The sequence below is a fragment of the Chelon labrosus genome (assembly GCF_963514085.1).
Source record: "Chelon labrosus genome assembly, chromosome: 19".
Lineage (NCBI taxonomy): Eukaryota > Metazoa > Chordata > Actinopteri > Mugiliformes > Mugilidae > Chelon > Chelon labrosus.
In genome coordinates this window covers 10,040,796-10,057,248 of record NC_140352.1, presented here as the reverse complement: position 1 = coordinate 10,057,248, position 16,453 = coordinate 10,040,796, and the positions used below count along the sequence as shown (strand labels likewise).

The window sequence follows — 16,453 nt, the reverse complement described above, 5'->3', positions numbered from 1 at the left end:
AGGTGCCCACTTGAAAACCCTAATGACATGCTGCATACTGCTGTTGTTTAGGCCAGGTTCCTGATGTCTTCATGTTGCTTGGTAGCTATGGTTAGCTGCTGAGTGGGACATACAAGCCAGCAGCGTTAGGTTAGCTTATATTTCAAAAGGTTCGAATGATCCTCTGCTGCTCTGTGGGCCTACAAGCCAGCAGCATTTACTTAGTTCATTTAGATTGTAGGCTAAGCTAGCCAGCAGCATTTGGTTAGCTTATATTTCACAAGGTTTGAGTTAGCGTCTGCTGCTGAGCGGGCCATACAAGCCAGCAGCATTTACTTAGTTTATTTAGATTGTAGGTTAAGCGTCATATCACATGACTATAGGTTTGTTAGGGTTTCTCAGTTGGACAGGGCCTCTAAATGTGTTTTGCCTGGGATTTTGGGACAAGGGATTGTAACATCTAATCCTGTGTATTAATGAATGCAAGAGCCAAACCAGCTGCTCTTTGAAAATACGCACTGAGCTAAAGGTTAATGCTAACATGAGCACAGTGATTTGACGCAGAAAACCTGCAGAAAAAGCATCGTGTTACAACATGATGGAAGAGTAGCAAGGGTTGTTTTCATTGTCAGTACACTTGACAATTATTTTCTTTAATAATTGATTCAAGTTATATCAGAAAAATAGTGAAATATGCCCATCATCAATCCCTGACATTAACATGTGGGATTTCTTTTGACTGCTAGCAGCTAAAACCGTAAAAAAATTAGCTTATCAAAAGAGGACTGAGAAAACTAGTTTATAAGGCTGGAGTAAGAGATGTATTTGCTTAAAAATTACTTATTTCAACTAGAGCACTGGCTAGTGTCTAGAATCAGTTGTTGTTGGTTGGGGCCCAAGAGTTCATTTATGGCCCAGGGGCTCCTCTGGAGATTAATGCAGCCATGCAGATAACAGCATGCCACCGTGAGAACCAGCCAGCTGTGTCAAACTCTCACGGCTCTCCAGAGTCACTAACAGTAAACTCTTAATAACGAATGCTAAGTAGTAGCTTCACCTGTGGAGAGTCCGTCAGTCTGAGCTGAGAAAGTTGGAGAATTTCCCACCCATGGCAGGTGAGCAAACATCTACAAAAAACCCACTGCCTCTAGCACACCTGTATTATTATTATTACCCGTTTGTGTGTTCAGACCAGGCGTTGCTCCTGGCCGTCGGTCTGTCCGTGAGCCTGCTGTTGCTGCTTCTGCTGAGTCTGACGGTGTGTTGTCTGCGGAGGAGGAAGAAAGGTCAGAGTCAGTACCAGGAGCTGCTCCCCACTGTGCCGTCAGTACCAGCGTGCTCCCCTCCGGTGATCCTGGTGTCTCAGGGCTCCTGGACCACGTCAGTACCATTCGTGTCACATACGCACGCGGCTTTAAATCAGAATTTTGACATGCAAGGAGTTATTAGTATATTTATAGTCTATTTTCATTAGCTCAAAGTTGAACGGACAAATTACCTGTCCAGAATCCTAGTTTTCTTGAACTGTGTATCCTTAAAGGGGAATTACTGCCTGGACATTATTTCAGGCATAAAATACGATCGTTTACTCAACCATATAACTTTGGTGTCATTTGGATATCCATATAGTAGAAATGACTGGGGCACCAAAACAAAGCCTCTAAATAACGCATTATCTGCTTTTTTGCAACATAGATGAATATTTTTCTGATTCTGAGGTTGGTAGACGATGACTTTGTTTAGGCCGGACGTCCTTACCGTTTTGAGCCAGAGTATACGGATGAGGAGCTCGTTGAAAGGAGGATGCGGAGGCAGAGAGAGGAACAGCTGGCCAAAGAACAACAAACCGCTGCACGTCCATGAATAGATAACAAGCAACTCCGGACTCAACAGGGAATAGCACTAGTGTATCACTAGCGAGTTTTGCAGCAAATAATGCGTTATTTAGAGGCTGCGTTTGGGTGCCCCAGTCACTCCCACTATATAGATATACACGGATCTAAATATCATTCGAACGACTCCAAATTAAACCAAAGTTATATGGGTGAGTAATCGTATTTTAGGCCAGAAATAAGGTCCAGGTTGTAAAAAACGGTAATTATCCTTTAAAACCTTTGATTTACAGATGGAAAAATATAGAAGAATAATCTCAACAAGCGGCACATTGTGTATTTTTACTTCTTTGTTGCACAAAAATTCAAAGAGAGTAGCAAACCAGAACAAAACTATTAGAAACAATGAATGAATCCTCTGTAACATGTGGGTACATCTGAGAAAGAAGAGGCCATCCCCATCACTTAGGCGACACCAACGATGAAAGGCTGGGGAAACTAGCTCATAACAGTTTTCTCTTTGTGTGGTATAGTCCCGGTGAGATTCCTTTCGCCCTTCCTCCTCGCTTCGTCACGCAAAGCCCTCTGAAAAACGACGAGAGACAGGACAAAGAGGAGGAGCAGGAGACGAAGATGGAGGAGGCCCGCCGGGACATACTGGCTCATCGCGGGTCACTGTCAGTGACGAGTAAGTCACCCATCTGGGAACCATAACTTTTTGTTTTTTTTGCAGTCCCGCCACTAATTTGCCAGTCATCACCAGGCTGGTACCCAGTGGGGACGGTGACGGCGGGCCTCTACTCTGTGCCTCCTCTGAACGAGGTGGTGGCCCCGCCGCCCGGCATGGCCACCCGCCTCTGCTTCTCCGTGGAGTATCGGCACAGCAGCGAGCAGCTCATGGTCTCCCTGCTTCGCCTCGGCAACCTCCCTCCGCGTTTCCACGGCAACGTCACGCTGGTGGAGCTCCGGCTCCTCCCTGACGACAGGCGGCCCCGCCAGGCCAAGGCCCGGGGCACGGGGCCCGACCCGGAGTTCAACGACTGCCTCATTTTCCAGGTGCCTCGGTTTCCAAGTGGAAATCTGCAGAGAGAAGCGCGCACATATACTGGCAAAACAAAACATTTAGTGTGTATTTTATTTATATTAAAGAAGGTGCATATACTGCATCTTTCGTCCACAGGTGTCAGGTGTGTGTGTGCCTCAGAGCACCCTGAGTGTGTGTGTGCTGAGTGTGGAGCAGGATGGTAAACGGCATGCGGTGGGCAGGGTGCTGTTTCCTCTGGAGGGGGAGCTCGGTCAGGCCGGCAGGGTTCTGTGGCGAGACCTGGAGACTGAGGACGACGCTCAGGTTCACACAGACACACACACAATGTACCGCGTGCATGGAGTTAGTCGTGACATGTTGTTTTCGGTCTCTTAGTGTTCAGAGCTGGGCGACGTGCAGATATCCCTCAGCTACAGTTCGTCTCTGCAGCGCCTCTCCGTGGTGGTTTTGAGGGCGCGAGGTCTGCAGCTGCTCACAGACGCAGGTACGAGGACAAGCTCGTGGCTCCGACGAGTGAAAAACACCACTCACGTCTAACTGCGGCATCTGTCTGCAGGTGTGTGCGCCCAGGTGAGCTTGCAGATTCACACTCAGGCGGTGAAGGTCAAGCGCAGCTGCGTGGTGAAAGGTGAAAGCGACCCCTACTTCAACTACAGGATGACCTTTAAACTGCGACCTCAGCACCTGGACGAGGCCTGTCTGAGGTTCGAGCTGCAGCAGCCGAACAGCGTCCGCTCAGGTGACTGTCGGACCAACTTACCTGATCAATGCCCAATGAAGTTTCAGTGTAAATGTGATAACATCTCATTTTGATAGTATTACAACCGCTGTAATCAGGATTTTATCAGTGCCCGTTGATTTTAAAGGTTCGGTGGCACAAATTTGATTTTCAGTTTGAGATGCATAGTTAAAGGCTAAGATAAAGCAGAGTTAACTTGAAGCAGCTGCAGCTGTGAGAGTTGCTTGTGTGCATTCACCTTGTTTATGTCCTCATTTTGCCTCCAGAGCCTCCAGCCCAGCTGGGAGTGCTGGTTTTGGGTCCCTTCATGTACGCCAGGGGCCTGCAGCTGCAGCACTGGATGGATATGGTCAACAAGGCACAGGAGCCGGTCAAACTGTGGCACAGACTGAGCAGGGCCACTTAACACCTAAATCACACTCGAGAGACGCGTAAAGTTTGAAATAAAAAATAATAACCAAATGTTTTTTTCTTTTTTGTTTGTGTAGTGAAGACGACTTCTTTCGACTAACGCCACTCCCTTAGTGTGTTAGTTGTTGCAGGAAGTCAATTACAGCTTGCGGTAAATATTGTTAACTAAAGAGATAAAGTGAAGTATGAAGTATTCTGAATTCTTTCACCAAAAAAAAACTACAAAGTCAACAAATACACAGCTTAGCAAATGTAGGACACATTGAATAAGATTCAATAAAGAACTGGTTTCTCCTGCTGAAGGGAAAATTGTCACACTATGATGATAAGACGTAGTAATTTTTAAGTCTCTACAGCCGAGGTTTCCATCAGTTTTGCTCCGTTTTTGTTACTTCTTTTCATCCAGCGGTGTTTAAACAATTGGAGTTTTCTTCTAAACCAACTGTTTAATCACTAAAAAAAGATTAAATTATCCCAGATTTCCCCCACAACAGTTAATAAAGATTTTGTAACATGTTCTGATTTATGGGGCATAAATATATAATGGCAGACAAACTTGTTGCCTTTTTTCTTAAGTTTATTGTTATTTTTTTTAGTTTTTAGTTTTGTGTATGTATTGTAAATCTGTGCATAAGACATAAGAAGTTAATATAAATCACTTTATTCTGCTATTTTGGAAAGAATCATCCAAATAAATAGTTTTATTTTCCTCAAGGAAATATCATGTAAAATGTTTTATTTTCTAATGTTTTATTTTATTATAATCTGGTTATCTCTGTGCTAAATGTTTAATTTAAAACACTTTTCACATTAAAGGATGATTTGTCACATTTTCTCAATAAAAGGCAAGAACCTGAAAATGACTGCGGCCTGTACTTCCTCCTGTTGACCGGCAGGCGGCGCCGCTTTTCTTTCCTGACGCTGAGCGCAGCCGCAGATCAAACCGACGAAGAGCGTGAATGAGGAAGTGCTGCGGCGAGCTGGCGACATGGAGATAAACGTGTATATGTTATTTTAAAGTTATTGTTTTTTAGAGTCATATCCGGTTTGGCATCATGAAGATAAATGAGAACACTTTACTGGAGGGACACAAAGTCGTGTTGGTTCCTTACAATGTAAACCACGTTCCCAGGTAACATTTAGCCCACAGCTTTTAGTCATGAGCATCACTGTCCAACATGTTTGCCTGTTATTAACCAACTCTGTTTGTGTCTTCACGTGTTATTTCTTTAATTTAATCCACTCCTGATGTGTCACAGTGTTTGTGTGTGACCCACTCACTGGATTTGACTCTTAAGTATGATATAGATGTGAAGGCTGAAGATTGAGATTGTGTGTTTTTCTTTTCTAATAATTAAAGGAACTGAACTGATACTTAGTTTTACAGTTTTTTGGCACCTGATTTAAATTTGGTCCCAATTTTGCACATTTAGATTTTTATGGAAACATTTTAAAATGTAGTTTTAACAATATCAAATAACCGACAAAGCTGTCTCACCACAAACTCCATTTAGTGGGCGATTATATAAAATGTTTTTTTAGTCTAGATGTCATGGGAGATGACTTATTCTTGCACAAAGTTAAAAATGATCCCAGTCAAGTCAAGTTTCAAGTGAGTTGATTACTTAAATTACTGTTTTTGACAACTTGGACCTTATTTCTGGCATAAAATACGATCGTTTACTCACCCATATTACTTTGGTGTCATTTGGAGTCGTTTGTCAGATATTTACATCCGTGTATATCCATATAGTGGGAGTGACTGGGGCACCGAAACGCAGCCTCTATATAACGCATTATCTGCTGCGAAACTTGTTCATTTCATCAATATTTTGTTATGACACGCTAGTGCTATACCCCGTTGAGTCCGGAGTTACCTGTTATCTATTCTCGGACATGCAGTGGTTTGTTGTTCTTTGGCCAGCTGTTCCTCTCTCTGCCTCCGCATCCTCCTTTCAATGAGCTCCTCATCCATATACTCTGGCTCAAAACAGTAAGGTTTGTCCATCATAAACAAAGTCGTCGTCCACAACCTCAGAGTCGGAAAAATATTCAGCCATGTTGCAAAAAACTAGCAGTAGCGAATTACATGTAAACAAGCCATGCAGCGCTCAGAGGTGACATCATCCAGGTCAGAGGTTAGTAGGTCAATCTACAGACCCCGGATGATGATAACAGGTAGCTCCGGACTCAACGGGGAATAGCACTAGTGTATCATAACAAAATATTGGTGAAATGCACGAGTTTCACGGCAGACAATACGTTATTTAGAGGCTGCGTTTCGGTGCCCCAGTCACTCCCACTATATGGATATACGCAGATCTAAATATCTTCCGAATGACTCCAAATGACACCAAAGTTATATGGGTGAGTAAACAATCATATTTTATGCCACAAATAAGATTCCCCTTTAAATCTAGAAATATCTTTTGTCAAACTAAATACACAAGACCGAGACTACGACTCAAAAGCCACGTTAGGCTCTTTAGCGTCTGTATATTTAAGTTTACATCCACATGTTTTATCCAGGTATCATGAGTGGATGAAGTCTCCGGAGCTGCAGCAGCTGACCGCCTCAGAGCCGCTGACCCTGGAGCAGGAGTACGACATGCAGAAGAGCTGGAGGGAAGATGACGACAGTAAGCGCTCTTCAGTCTGTGCACTCAGGAGATTACATTCTAAAGGGTGAAAAAAAAAATCTGTCAGCGTCTATAAACACCGACCCATCAGCAAGTTGGCCTTTAGTGATAGAAAAAGCTTTATACTTGCAGACCATCACCCTCTAGATTTGGTTGCTCATAGCTTTTGTAAATCACTAAAAGTCACTAAAAATAAGAGATCAGACCCTCCTGACTGACTATCTCTAAAACTGTCCAGAGTGCACATTCATCATCTTGGATAAGCAGCGGTGGGTGGACTCCAGTGTAGAAGAAGAGCAGTGCATGGTGGGAGATGTCAACATCTTTCTGACCGACCCCACGGACCCATCCTTGGCTGAGGTCGAGATCATGATAGCAGGTGACACGCGGCAAAGGCTCGTCAAACATTTGCAGTGTAGCTTAGTTATCTTAATAAATCCCTATACTGACAATGTTTTGTTGTTTTTTTTTTTTTAAACAGAGCCCAGTTCCAGAGGCAAAGGCATCGGGAAGGAGGTGGCACGTATGATGATGTGCTACGGTGAGCAGCTAATAAAAAAGGTTTCTAAATGCTTGTTAAAGCTGCAAATTAACAAATCACTTATTGATACTCGCAGCAGGTAGACAGACGGTTAAAAACACTGCGTGAAAGTTAAAAAAAAATAAAAAATCTGCCTGTATTCCACCTTCTTCTGCTTTCTGCTGAATCACTGCTTAGTTTTTCTTTCTTTTTTTTTTTGGAAATGCGAGCAAATCTTACCTTGAACAAAATCAAATGAGCCACATGCATTTAACGTCTTCTTTGGGCTTGAGTCAAAAAACGTTGAGTCAAATCTTTTCTTAATTACACTTAATGGCTTTGACAAAATGAAGCATCACCTGCAAAAAGAGCCTCATAACTCCTAGAAGCCTGTGTCACTTCAGACCATTGTGGAGGAAAGTTTACTTCCGGTGCTAATGATGCGTTTGTTGCCTTCCACCAGGAGTCACCAAACTCGGGGTGGGAAAGTTTCAAGCAAAAATCGGACTGGACAACGAGGTCAGCATCGCCATGTTCAAGAAGCTGCACTTCCGGGAGGTAATAAGATTATCAGTCTGTCTAAAACAAACGTGGATCAGTCAAAATCTGCGAAATTCGCAGCTACCGTTGTGTCTGTTACAGGCGTCGGTGTGTAAAGTCTTCAAAGAGGTGACCCTTGAGTTCACGGTGGATGAGTCCCTTCGGAAGAAGCTGCTGGAGGAGACGTCCCACATGAAGGAGAGAGACTACAGACAGACCTGCAGCAGCAGACAGGAGGTGCTCTCACAGTGACTCTGACTCCTCAAAGACTTCCAGTCGTGAAGCAGATCATTCGGATGAAATCTGAGAACTGAAGACTGAATTGTGGAGCCTTTGCAGAACAATCTGCTTTTGTTTTTGGATACACCTGGATGACTGACAGACGCACCGAATACGGTGTGATTCACATGCTACTTCATGTTCTGTTGTCTTTTATCTAGAAACTGAAAACTGTAGAATTAGAGATGCTGCCAGGAGGATCTTAAGGCAAAGTTCTCATCAGCCTTTAATACTAGTAAATATTTTCCATAATGTCTGATTGTTCCTTTAAATTACTCTGAGAGTCCAGAGGTTTTAGAAGTCAGTTCACATTTCTTTTCTTTGAAGCAAATGTCTCATCTCTGATGCTCAGAGTAGAGATAAATTAAAGATCCTGTGGTTTCTAGAGGATGTAATTGACTTTATTTGGGTTGTTAACAACCTTGACGACCTATAAAAATCATTCAAAAGAACAAAATGTCGAGATTCTGCCTCATTATAGGATCTCAGTATCAGTAACAACCGGCTATTTTTTTAAACAGATTTAAATCATAACAGTAAAATAGAAAAAGACAAAAGGCAAGTTCATACCATAGACTGTATAAAGATGTACAGCTCCTCAAAGGTGAAGTCAAAGCGAGTAGAGCTCCCCCTGGTGGCTGGCTGCAGTATAGATCATAAGCTCCACCCCCTCTGTGTTAGTGGATGGGACTTGAGCCTAACTAAAACACTAAACTAAAATACATGTCAAATAGTTTTTTTTTTTTTTTTTTTTTCTCAAGGATGGTTTCTGTCATTTTAGGTAGTTAATATAATGTTAACGCATGTTCAAGCGTCAATCTTTTGGATAAGTTTCGTTTTAATTAGATATTTGACGCTATAGAACAGGATGTGACATAAGTTGTCATGCCAACCGCTCCATTTCACGTCCCTCAGAGCGTAGTATTAATTAGACAAAAACGCAGGCGAGTCTGGAGGAAGTGTGGTCGAGTCACTGTGGCTACGCGTCATCCATATTTATATACAGTCTATGGTTCCTACCTCTTCATGTCCGTTTCAGTTTCACTTCTGGCTTTTTGGCACTAAACACCAGTTATTTTTCAGATGGGAAAACAATAAACATTTAACTTACTTTCTTTTTAATTGGCAATTAAGAGTCTTATAAATCATGTAGGAAGGAGCAGCGTTTCCATTTTCTGCTGCAGAGCCAATCAAGTCTAATCCTCCCGAGTGAAACACATCTCGTAATTACTGCAAACATATTTGTCCTAAGTGCCGCATTAGTTGTCTGCATTTCTAAAACTCTTCAGCTGATGAAATCTAGACAAGAGAATCAAGAGAAGTCGATGTCTAGACGTTTTTGCCTCATGTTATTTAAGGAAGCAATTGAAAGTCTGTCTGGGAACCCATCATCTATTGTCTGATAACAGCCTCTGGGAGCAATTCGAATATTCAGGGGAGATAACGACTCCGTGGGTTGAGAGTTTCTGTTTCACGTGGCGGCACAGGAAGTCCTGTCATGGAGTTGAGAGGATACGTCTATGACCAGACAGTTTATGCTCAGATAAGAGTGTCTGTCTGTGCAGTTGCTCAGTCATTCAGATCTTAGTATATCCAAAAAAAATAAAAATAAAACAGAGGCAACTGGACTTGAGTCTGAGTTTTCTTTTCACCATTCATCCAAGTGACTTCTTCAGTTCTAAATGATAGATGGGAAGTTAAGTTTTTTTTAATAGGAACATCTTCGACCTTTGATCTGTGGGCGGCGCACAGTTGAAACTCACATGACTGGAGTATGTTAACAACCAGATACTCAACTGTAACTAGAGACGTTTTTTTGGACGTTCACTTGGATGGTGTCCTGGTTTTTCCTCAACGAGCCGTTCTCTATCATCTTAAAGGCCATAAACCTCAAGACTCAAGCTGGGAGTGGGGTTGAAACTTCAAGCTAGGCGTACTCATCCATCACAAAAACACAACAGTGCAATATTTGTTGCAGTGCATAGCCATTTAATGGTGCTGATGAGCATTGACAGCGCTGTACAAGTGGCAGCATTGGCAGGTTTTTAAGAAAATAAGTTGGAAAAAGAAAGGCATTTCACAATTTGGACCGATACTTCCAACATCCACTCCGTGTCCTTAATCATTACGAGATTCCGAAAGATCAGATGATGCACGTGTTGCTGCTGCGTTTTTTGGATTTTCCTTCATCGCTTCTCCAAGACAGACAAGACTCTCGAAACTTAAAAGTCCGAAGCTTGTTCGTTTACAGCTTGCACAGTATTACTAACGTTTTCAGACTTAATGAAATGTGACAGGGACGCAGGGGAAAAAAAAATAAAAAATCCATCCAAAACTCCTGAAACACAGCAGCATCATTTGCATAATGGTTTCTCAACAAAGTTAAGACGATTTATCGACTGAAACTACTTTTAAAATCAGTTCATCATTCTGTTCATGAAAACAGTCACATGGAGCGACGATTTTGCTGTTTTCCGTTGCTATAAATCAAAATAAACTGAATCAGGAGACGTTGAATTTTTCACAAATTGTTGAATTTAATGATTCACTCCAGAAACTACTCAGATTAATCGAATTAACTGTTAGTTGCAGCCCTAACGACAACGCAAAACATTGTGTAAGTATCCTTTGATTGGCCGTTAAAAGAGCAGAATGACCTCACTGATCTTTGGCATTTGTGTGACATAGCGTCTTATTACCGGCGCCCATATGAGCCTGGTGTTGTTGCTGCATCTGCGATCAAATCCACTCACACCAGCTCTAGTTTGCACGCCAGACAGTGTGAATGAGCCGTGACATTTAGCAGGTTTGACTATAAAGACGAAGGCTTTACATTCACGCCGCCTTCACTGCACACGCTCAGACCGAGGCTCAGAACTTCTCGCCGACGTTGCACTGAGCACGTCTCAAATCCAACCGTCGCTCCATTTAATGCACATTAAACACAAACTGATGGTCAGAGTGCAAAACGTGGTCGCCAGGGAGAGATTTAAGACGATTCCTTTTTTAAAAAAAACAAAAAAACAAAAAAAATAAACAGGCTGTGGTACAAAGAGGGTACAAGAGCGACAACAATTCCATAGGAATTTAAGATGATTTTAAACACATCCGTCCATGTCCCCTTTGTCTTTCTGCACAGACTTTTCACCTCCGAGTGCCACGATCAGGGCGAGGGGATGCAGGGTTGCACATTTTAATGAGATTTATGATTTCAGAATATTAAAAACATCCCAGGATTCACAGGCGAGGGTGGAAAGACCCGCAGCTCCGAGCTTTCGAAGGAGGCGCGCAGGTATTTAGCTCTTGGACGTCTGCATTGATTCGAGGAGCTCTTTCGCCGCGGACGACAGGTTTTGCACCAGCTGTCTGACCACGCCCTCCTGCTCCTTGGCCCAGTATAGGCTGTCGTCAACGGCGACGTTGATCGGCACGCAGACGCTTTCCTTGCGCAGGTCGGTCAGCCGGCAGGCAGCGGCGACGCCGACCAGACCCAGCAGCAGGAGGAGGAGGAGCTTGAACAGCAGGCCGATGAGAGAGCGTCGAGGTTTGGGCGTCGATTCCACGACGACCTTCTTGTCTCCTGAGGTGAAACAAAGGGTGTGACATTAGAACGACTCCTTAAACGTCAAGCAGACACAAGTTAATAAATCATAATGAACTAGATCTTTAAAAAAAAAAATGTGCATGACTCAGACCTTTCTTCCCACCTGCTGCCTGCCCGTTCTTTTTCTTCTTCTCCTCGTTCTTCTTCTTCTGTTGCTCCTGCACAGCCAACGCCGCCCTCTGAGCGTTGTACTCTTTCCTCCTCTTCTCCTTCTCCTCCGCCTTCTCCCGTTTACGAGCCTCCTTCTCTCTGGCCTCCCGCTCCCTCTGCTTCGCCTCCCTCTTCTTCTCCAGCTCTGACGGGAAGATGACGAACACATTCTTTCAACAATTTACATTAAAGGACTGCCGGCTCCTTTTCTTTAGTTTCTGAATTGTTATTTTCATTTGAAAACATTTCTGGTCCACCTTTTTCCCTGAGGAGGCGCTTCTCTCGTGCTTGATCTGCCTCGTCCTGCAGAGCTCTCATGTGCTGCAGAACCTGTAAAAACATGCCTTCAGAATTTAGGACGCTTTTACTTTAATACTTTATATTAACCAGTCGACTGACTACTACATTTCCTTGTCACCTTGGTTGCACACTGTTTGCACTGCTTCTCGTCCAGACAGTCTCCCGCAGCCTTGGCCAGGCCGGGCTCCAGCGGGTTATCCTTCAGGTCCAGCCACTTCAGACTCTGAGCACAAATACAGAGTGAGCTAAAGAAATCAGGCGCAGTACCTCAACCACATACATTACAAAATATTGACATATGAATAACGTATCAGATAAGCTTAATGAATCTCAGGTTAAAGTTCAATAAGGAAGATCTGTCCCTCACGTTCAGTTTCATCATCTATTCTGCTGTGTCATGCTGTCAAGATTAATCTTCAACATCTACGTCACCACTCTGATCCAATTATTTATTTGTTTGCTTTCTCTGAGCCAATCAATCCCAAGTCCCTGTGCTTTAAATTCAACAGTTACAGGCTGTCTATTGTGCAACCCTCCTCCTGCTCCTCTTCATCTCCACCTCATACTTTCTACATTGTGGCTTTTGGAAGAATCATACCACTCTCACGTGTGCATGGCAAATACAAAGCTACAACTTTAGGTTTAGTACTAAGTTAACAAACAGCGTGGGTTGATGGTTTGGTCGGAGGGGCCTCTGTGGGTCATCACACAGATACTTTATCAGTTTGGGATCTAGTGAATTTGGAGGCCAGGTCAACACCTTGTGCATCCTGCTGGGGATGGCTGCTGCCATCAAGGAGTGTCATTGCTATGGGGTGGGGGTGTCTGGTCTGGTCTAGGTGGGTGCTACATGTCTAAGGTCCCAAAGTTTCCCAGCAGAACATTGAATTGTCACAAGACGGTCAATGGTTTTAACGTTGTGGCTGACCGGTGCACACACATTAAGGCTATAATTCATGCGATGTGAGCACTCACCCTGAGCTGAGAGAAACTGACAGGCAGCACCGTCAGCTTGTTGTTGTACAGATCCAGATGCTGAAGATTGACCAGGTTCCCCAGGTCGTCTGGCAAACAGGTCAGCTGGTTTTTACTCAGATCCACCTTCACCAAGTGGGTCAGGTTGCAGAACTCTGGCTGCATGGAGGAAAATCAGTCAGAGAGTCACACATCGGTCCTTATATTTTCAGCTTATCCAGACACAGAAGTGGTTATCAATATAATGAAAGATTGGACAGACAAAAAATGTAAGGGTTTCCTTCAGTGTCAGAGATTTTCTAATGCAAAGGGTATTAATAATTTGATGGAATCGTTCAAAAAAATCACAGGTTTCAGTTTGATTTGTGTGTTTAATACTCACAGGAAGAGAGATGATGTTGTTGCAAGACAAATCCACAACTGTCGCTTTGGGGAATAAAGCCTGTTTGGAACAGAAGTTGCATTTAATATATTTAATTTGTACTGGGCAAAATTCGGAAATAAAACCACACATGAGTTTAAAATCTCATGCATTTATTAATAATACATATATATATATAATTTTTTATTTTTTTTTTTGCAGACAGAAACAATGAGTAACTTACTAGCTCTCTGACTGGCACCTCAGTGAGGTTACACAGACTCAGGTCCGCTTCATTACCACTGATTTTATCCTTCAGGTTCAACACTTTGCTGTTTTTACTCATTCTGCAGTCTGTAGTAAACTCTGAGAAGGAAAAAACAACACAAATAAATACTGACATGAGGGGATTTTCAGCCTCTTATAACAGTTTTTGCTGCAGATACTTGTGACTGGCAGAGAACAGGGAAGCCTGAAATATGAACGTTTCACACGATCTGCTCACCTGCTACCAAAGCGGCGGAAAACCCAGAGTTCGAGTTTGACAAACGAGGAGCAAACACACAGACTGGTCCGACTTGTAAACGTGGGGAAAGTTGGTGGAAGCTCAGAGATGTCGGTGGGTCTCTGTTTTTTGGCAGCACTGACTGCCCCAATGAAAAATCCACGTCACTGATTGAGCGACAGCGCGGAGAGGCTGGAGCGAACAGCGCCCCCTGTATCGGCGGAGGAAACAGCACACCTAGAAAATAAAACTGATTAATATGAACACAACTATACACAAAGACATAACCAGACATTACCAATATTTAACCATTCTAATAAAATTTAGGAAAAATAAAACTTTAAAAGTTAATGTTTTTATACTCAATACATTATGTCCATACAATACATAATGTAGATTCACAAAAACATGTGGAATACTATGGGGCAATCCTAACGCCAGTCTCTAAAACAAATCTCTTATTGTTATGTCTTTTCATGAATACGGATTTTCCCCAATAGTAAAACAAACTGTAAAAAGGGAAATAAATCCTTATTTGAAATGTGCTTTTTGTATCGTTTGCCCACAATAGTCTGTAGTCAGGTTTGAGGATGATTAAAAATACAGTGCAATAACTCAAGACAATAATCCATTAATTGCCATAATCAAGTGCAATAATTTCAATGCAATAATCCAGTACAGTATTGTTATTCTTAAGCACCTTATTACTGTTTACTGACACTTTATTTAAGTACTTGTGTCTTGTAGCGTTGTTACCTGAGCTATTTGCAACAAAATTTTGTTCATGACTGCACCTGTGGTGTGTATTCTGAATAACAATAAAGATTTCTCTATCTATCTATAAACTGAAATATCTCATTTCACATCATAAAGTATCTTAACAGATTTTCTTAATGTGAGACTAACATCTAACTTGTATTTCTAGGGAGATCATGTTCTCTGTTTAGATAAAGCAAATTATAGCTAAGGACTTTCTTTTCCTTACACATTTTAACAACAACAAAAATACCCTGACTTGTTGCCTAAGAAAGGCAGCACAGTGGAATGTGTGGTTAGCACTGATGCTTCACAGCAAGAAGGTTCTGGGTTCAAATCCAGGCTGACTGGGGCCTTTCTGTGTGGAGTTTGGATGTTCTCCCTGTGTCTGTGTGGGTTCTCTCCGGGTACTCCGGCTTCCTCCCATCGTCCAAAGACATTGTCATTAGCTCATCAAATTGCACAAGTCTTGATTGAAGACTGTTTTTGTGTATCTTTCAGAGAAAATTTTGAAGGAAAATATGAAATACTTTCAGGTAACTTAACACCATCACCATTAAAGGAACCACGTGTTCATTCTAGTCATCTGTTCTTACATAAAGGAGGTTTATATTCAAACTATGAAATACATTTATCCTTATATTAGTTTTTTAAGTGCAAGATATTTGAATTATGAAACCAGTGGAACAGCTTTTTATTTTTTATTTTTTGTAGGTGCTGTGGTTCGTGACCTTGTACATTGATATGTGAGACTTTTTTTAAAAAAAAGTATATTTATTAAATTTGTACTTTATACTTGCATGTTGACCAGTTTGTTCGGACTTCTCTCACACTCGTACAATAAAATGAATGTTAGAGAAAAGACATTTATATGATTCATCATATCAAAATCCCAACAGACCCAGATAAAGTAGTGAAGTGAAGCCATGATTTATGGGATTTTTCTGCATGAGCGTCAACTTGTCCACTGACTTTTTATTTGAATAATGGATCGCTTGGCTACTCATGTGAAAGTGACTGCTCTTAGTGATGAATTCACATGCATCTCTGCCCACTGTTCTGGTTTTCCATTTGTACTTTAAAGCAGAACAAAGAAAATATGTGGAGAATATATATTACGTTGTGTTTATTGTTTAATTCTTAATTCCAAGACTTTGACACATCCGACAAGAGCTAACATACCGTACGGGGCAGATGTCAGGATTACTGTCTGATTAACTATACATAAATCGTCTTAGCCTTAAAGGTCAATCGTCTTAGCTTGGAGACATATTTCAAATAAAAATCCAAAAATTCTGAATATTTCAGCCTTGTAAAAATTAATTGTTCATTCTTTTTACCACATTAGCAACTTGGCTCCAACATTTTGGCTCAGTCTCAACCTCTAATGGAGGCATTAACACAGAACATCAAGCCATTTTGGTGGTCCTTGACAACTGTTAGGCCGCCATAAACATGACAAATATTAAACCTTTGAAACGTCGACTTGCTTGGAATTGTTTTCGTGAACATTCTAGCATACAGGCATTAACATTTAGCCTTACCTCAGAATAGCTTCAAACTTTATAGTTGTAGAGACACCATGCAAATAGAGTATTAATACTTTAATGTGACATGCACTATGCTAACTTGCTATGTGAACATTTGGACTGTTTGACACAGTTGCTGATTGAAAATAACTCAGCATGTGTTGGTGGATTCAGATATGTCTGAACCTGAGACCATGTTAGGATTAGATATATGCTATAGGTCCCAGTTGGAGTACGCATATTGTATACACATGCAAAAATGCAATGCATTGCCTGCATGGCAACATGC

General features: G+C 42.1%; 3 protein-coding genes across 4 annotated transcripts; 2 read left to right on the top strand and 1 right to left on the bottom strand.

Moving 5' to 3' along the window:
- The first annotated feature begins 862 nt into the window (after positions 1 to 862).
- On the top strand, positions 863 to 4,019 carry syt15 (synaptotagmin XV). Its single transcript, XM_084568243.1, has 7 exons — positions 863 to 1,359; positions 2,345 to 2,499; positions 2,575 to 2,867; positions 2,992 to 3,159; positions 3,232 to 3,340; positions 3,413 to 3,595; positions 3,862 to 4,019. The coding sequence occupies exons 1-7, from the start codon at positions 1,088 to 1,090 to the stop codon at positions 3,999 to 4,001; spliced, it is 1,320 nt and encodes a 439-aa protein (XP_084424369.1). The 5' UTR covers positions 863 to 1,087; the 3' UTR covers positions 4,002 to 4,019.
- A 789-nt stretch (positions 4,020 to 4,808) lies between these two features.
- On the top strand, positions 4,809 to 9,660 carry nat9 (N-acetyltransferase 9). Its single transcript, XM_084567074.1, has 6 exons — positions 4,809 to 5,138; positions 6,536 to 6,645; positions 6,884 to 7,024; positions 7,127 to 7,186; positions 7,629 to 7,723; positions 7,808 to 9,660. Exons 1-6 carry the CDS (start codon positions 5,062 to 5,064, stop codon positions 7,955 to 7,957), a joined length of 633 nt encoding a protein of 210 aa, XP_084423200.1. The 5' UTR covers positions 4,809 to 5,061; the 3' UTR covers positions 7,958 to 9,660.
- An 18-nt stretch (positions 9,661 to 9,678) lies between these two features.
- On the bottom strand, positions 9,679 to 14,012 carry lrrc59 (leucine rich repeat containing 59). 2 transcript variants are annotated; one of them, XM_084567072.1, is made up of 8 exons: positions 13,880 to 14,012; positions 13,619 to 13,740; positions 13,396 to 13,455; positions 13,014 to 13,172; positions 12,157 to 12,261; positions 11,996 to 12,068; positions 11,680 to 11,883; positions 9,679 to 11,564 (listed from the first exon to the last, which is right to left on the bottom strand). In XM_084567072.1, the coding sequence occupies exons 2-8, from the start codon at positions 13,718 to 13,720 to the stop codon at positions 11,281 to 11,283; spliced, it is 987 nt and encodes a 328-aa protein (XP_084423198.1). In that variant the 5' UTR covers positions 13,721 to 13,740; positions 13,880 to 14,012; the 3' UTR covers positions 9,679 to 11,280. The 2 variants fall into 2 exon arrangements, with proteins under 2 accessions (XP_084423198.1, XP_084423199.1); XM_084567073.1 differs by having other exon boundaries at positions 9,680 to 11,564; positions 11,692 to 11,883.
- Between the last annotated feature and the right edge of the window lie 2,441 nt (positions 14,013 to 16,453).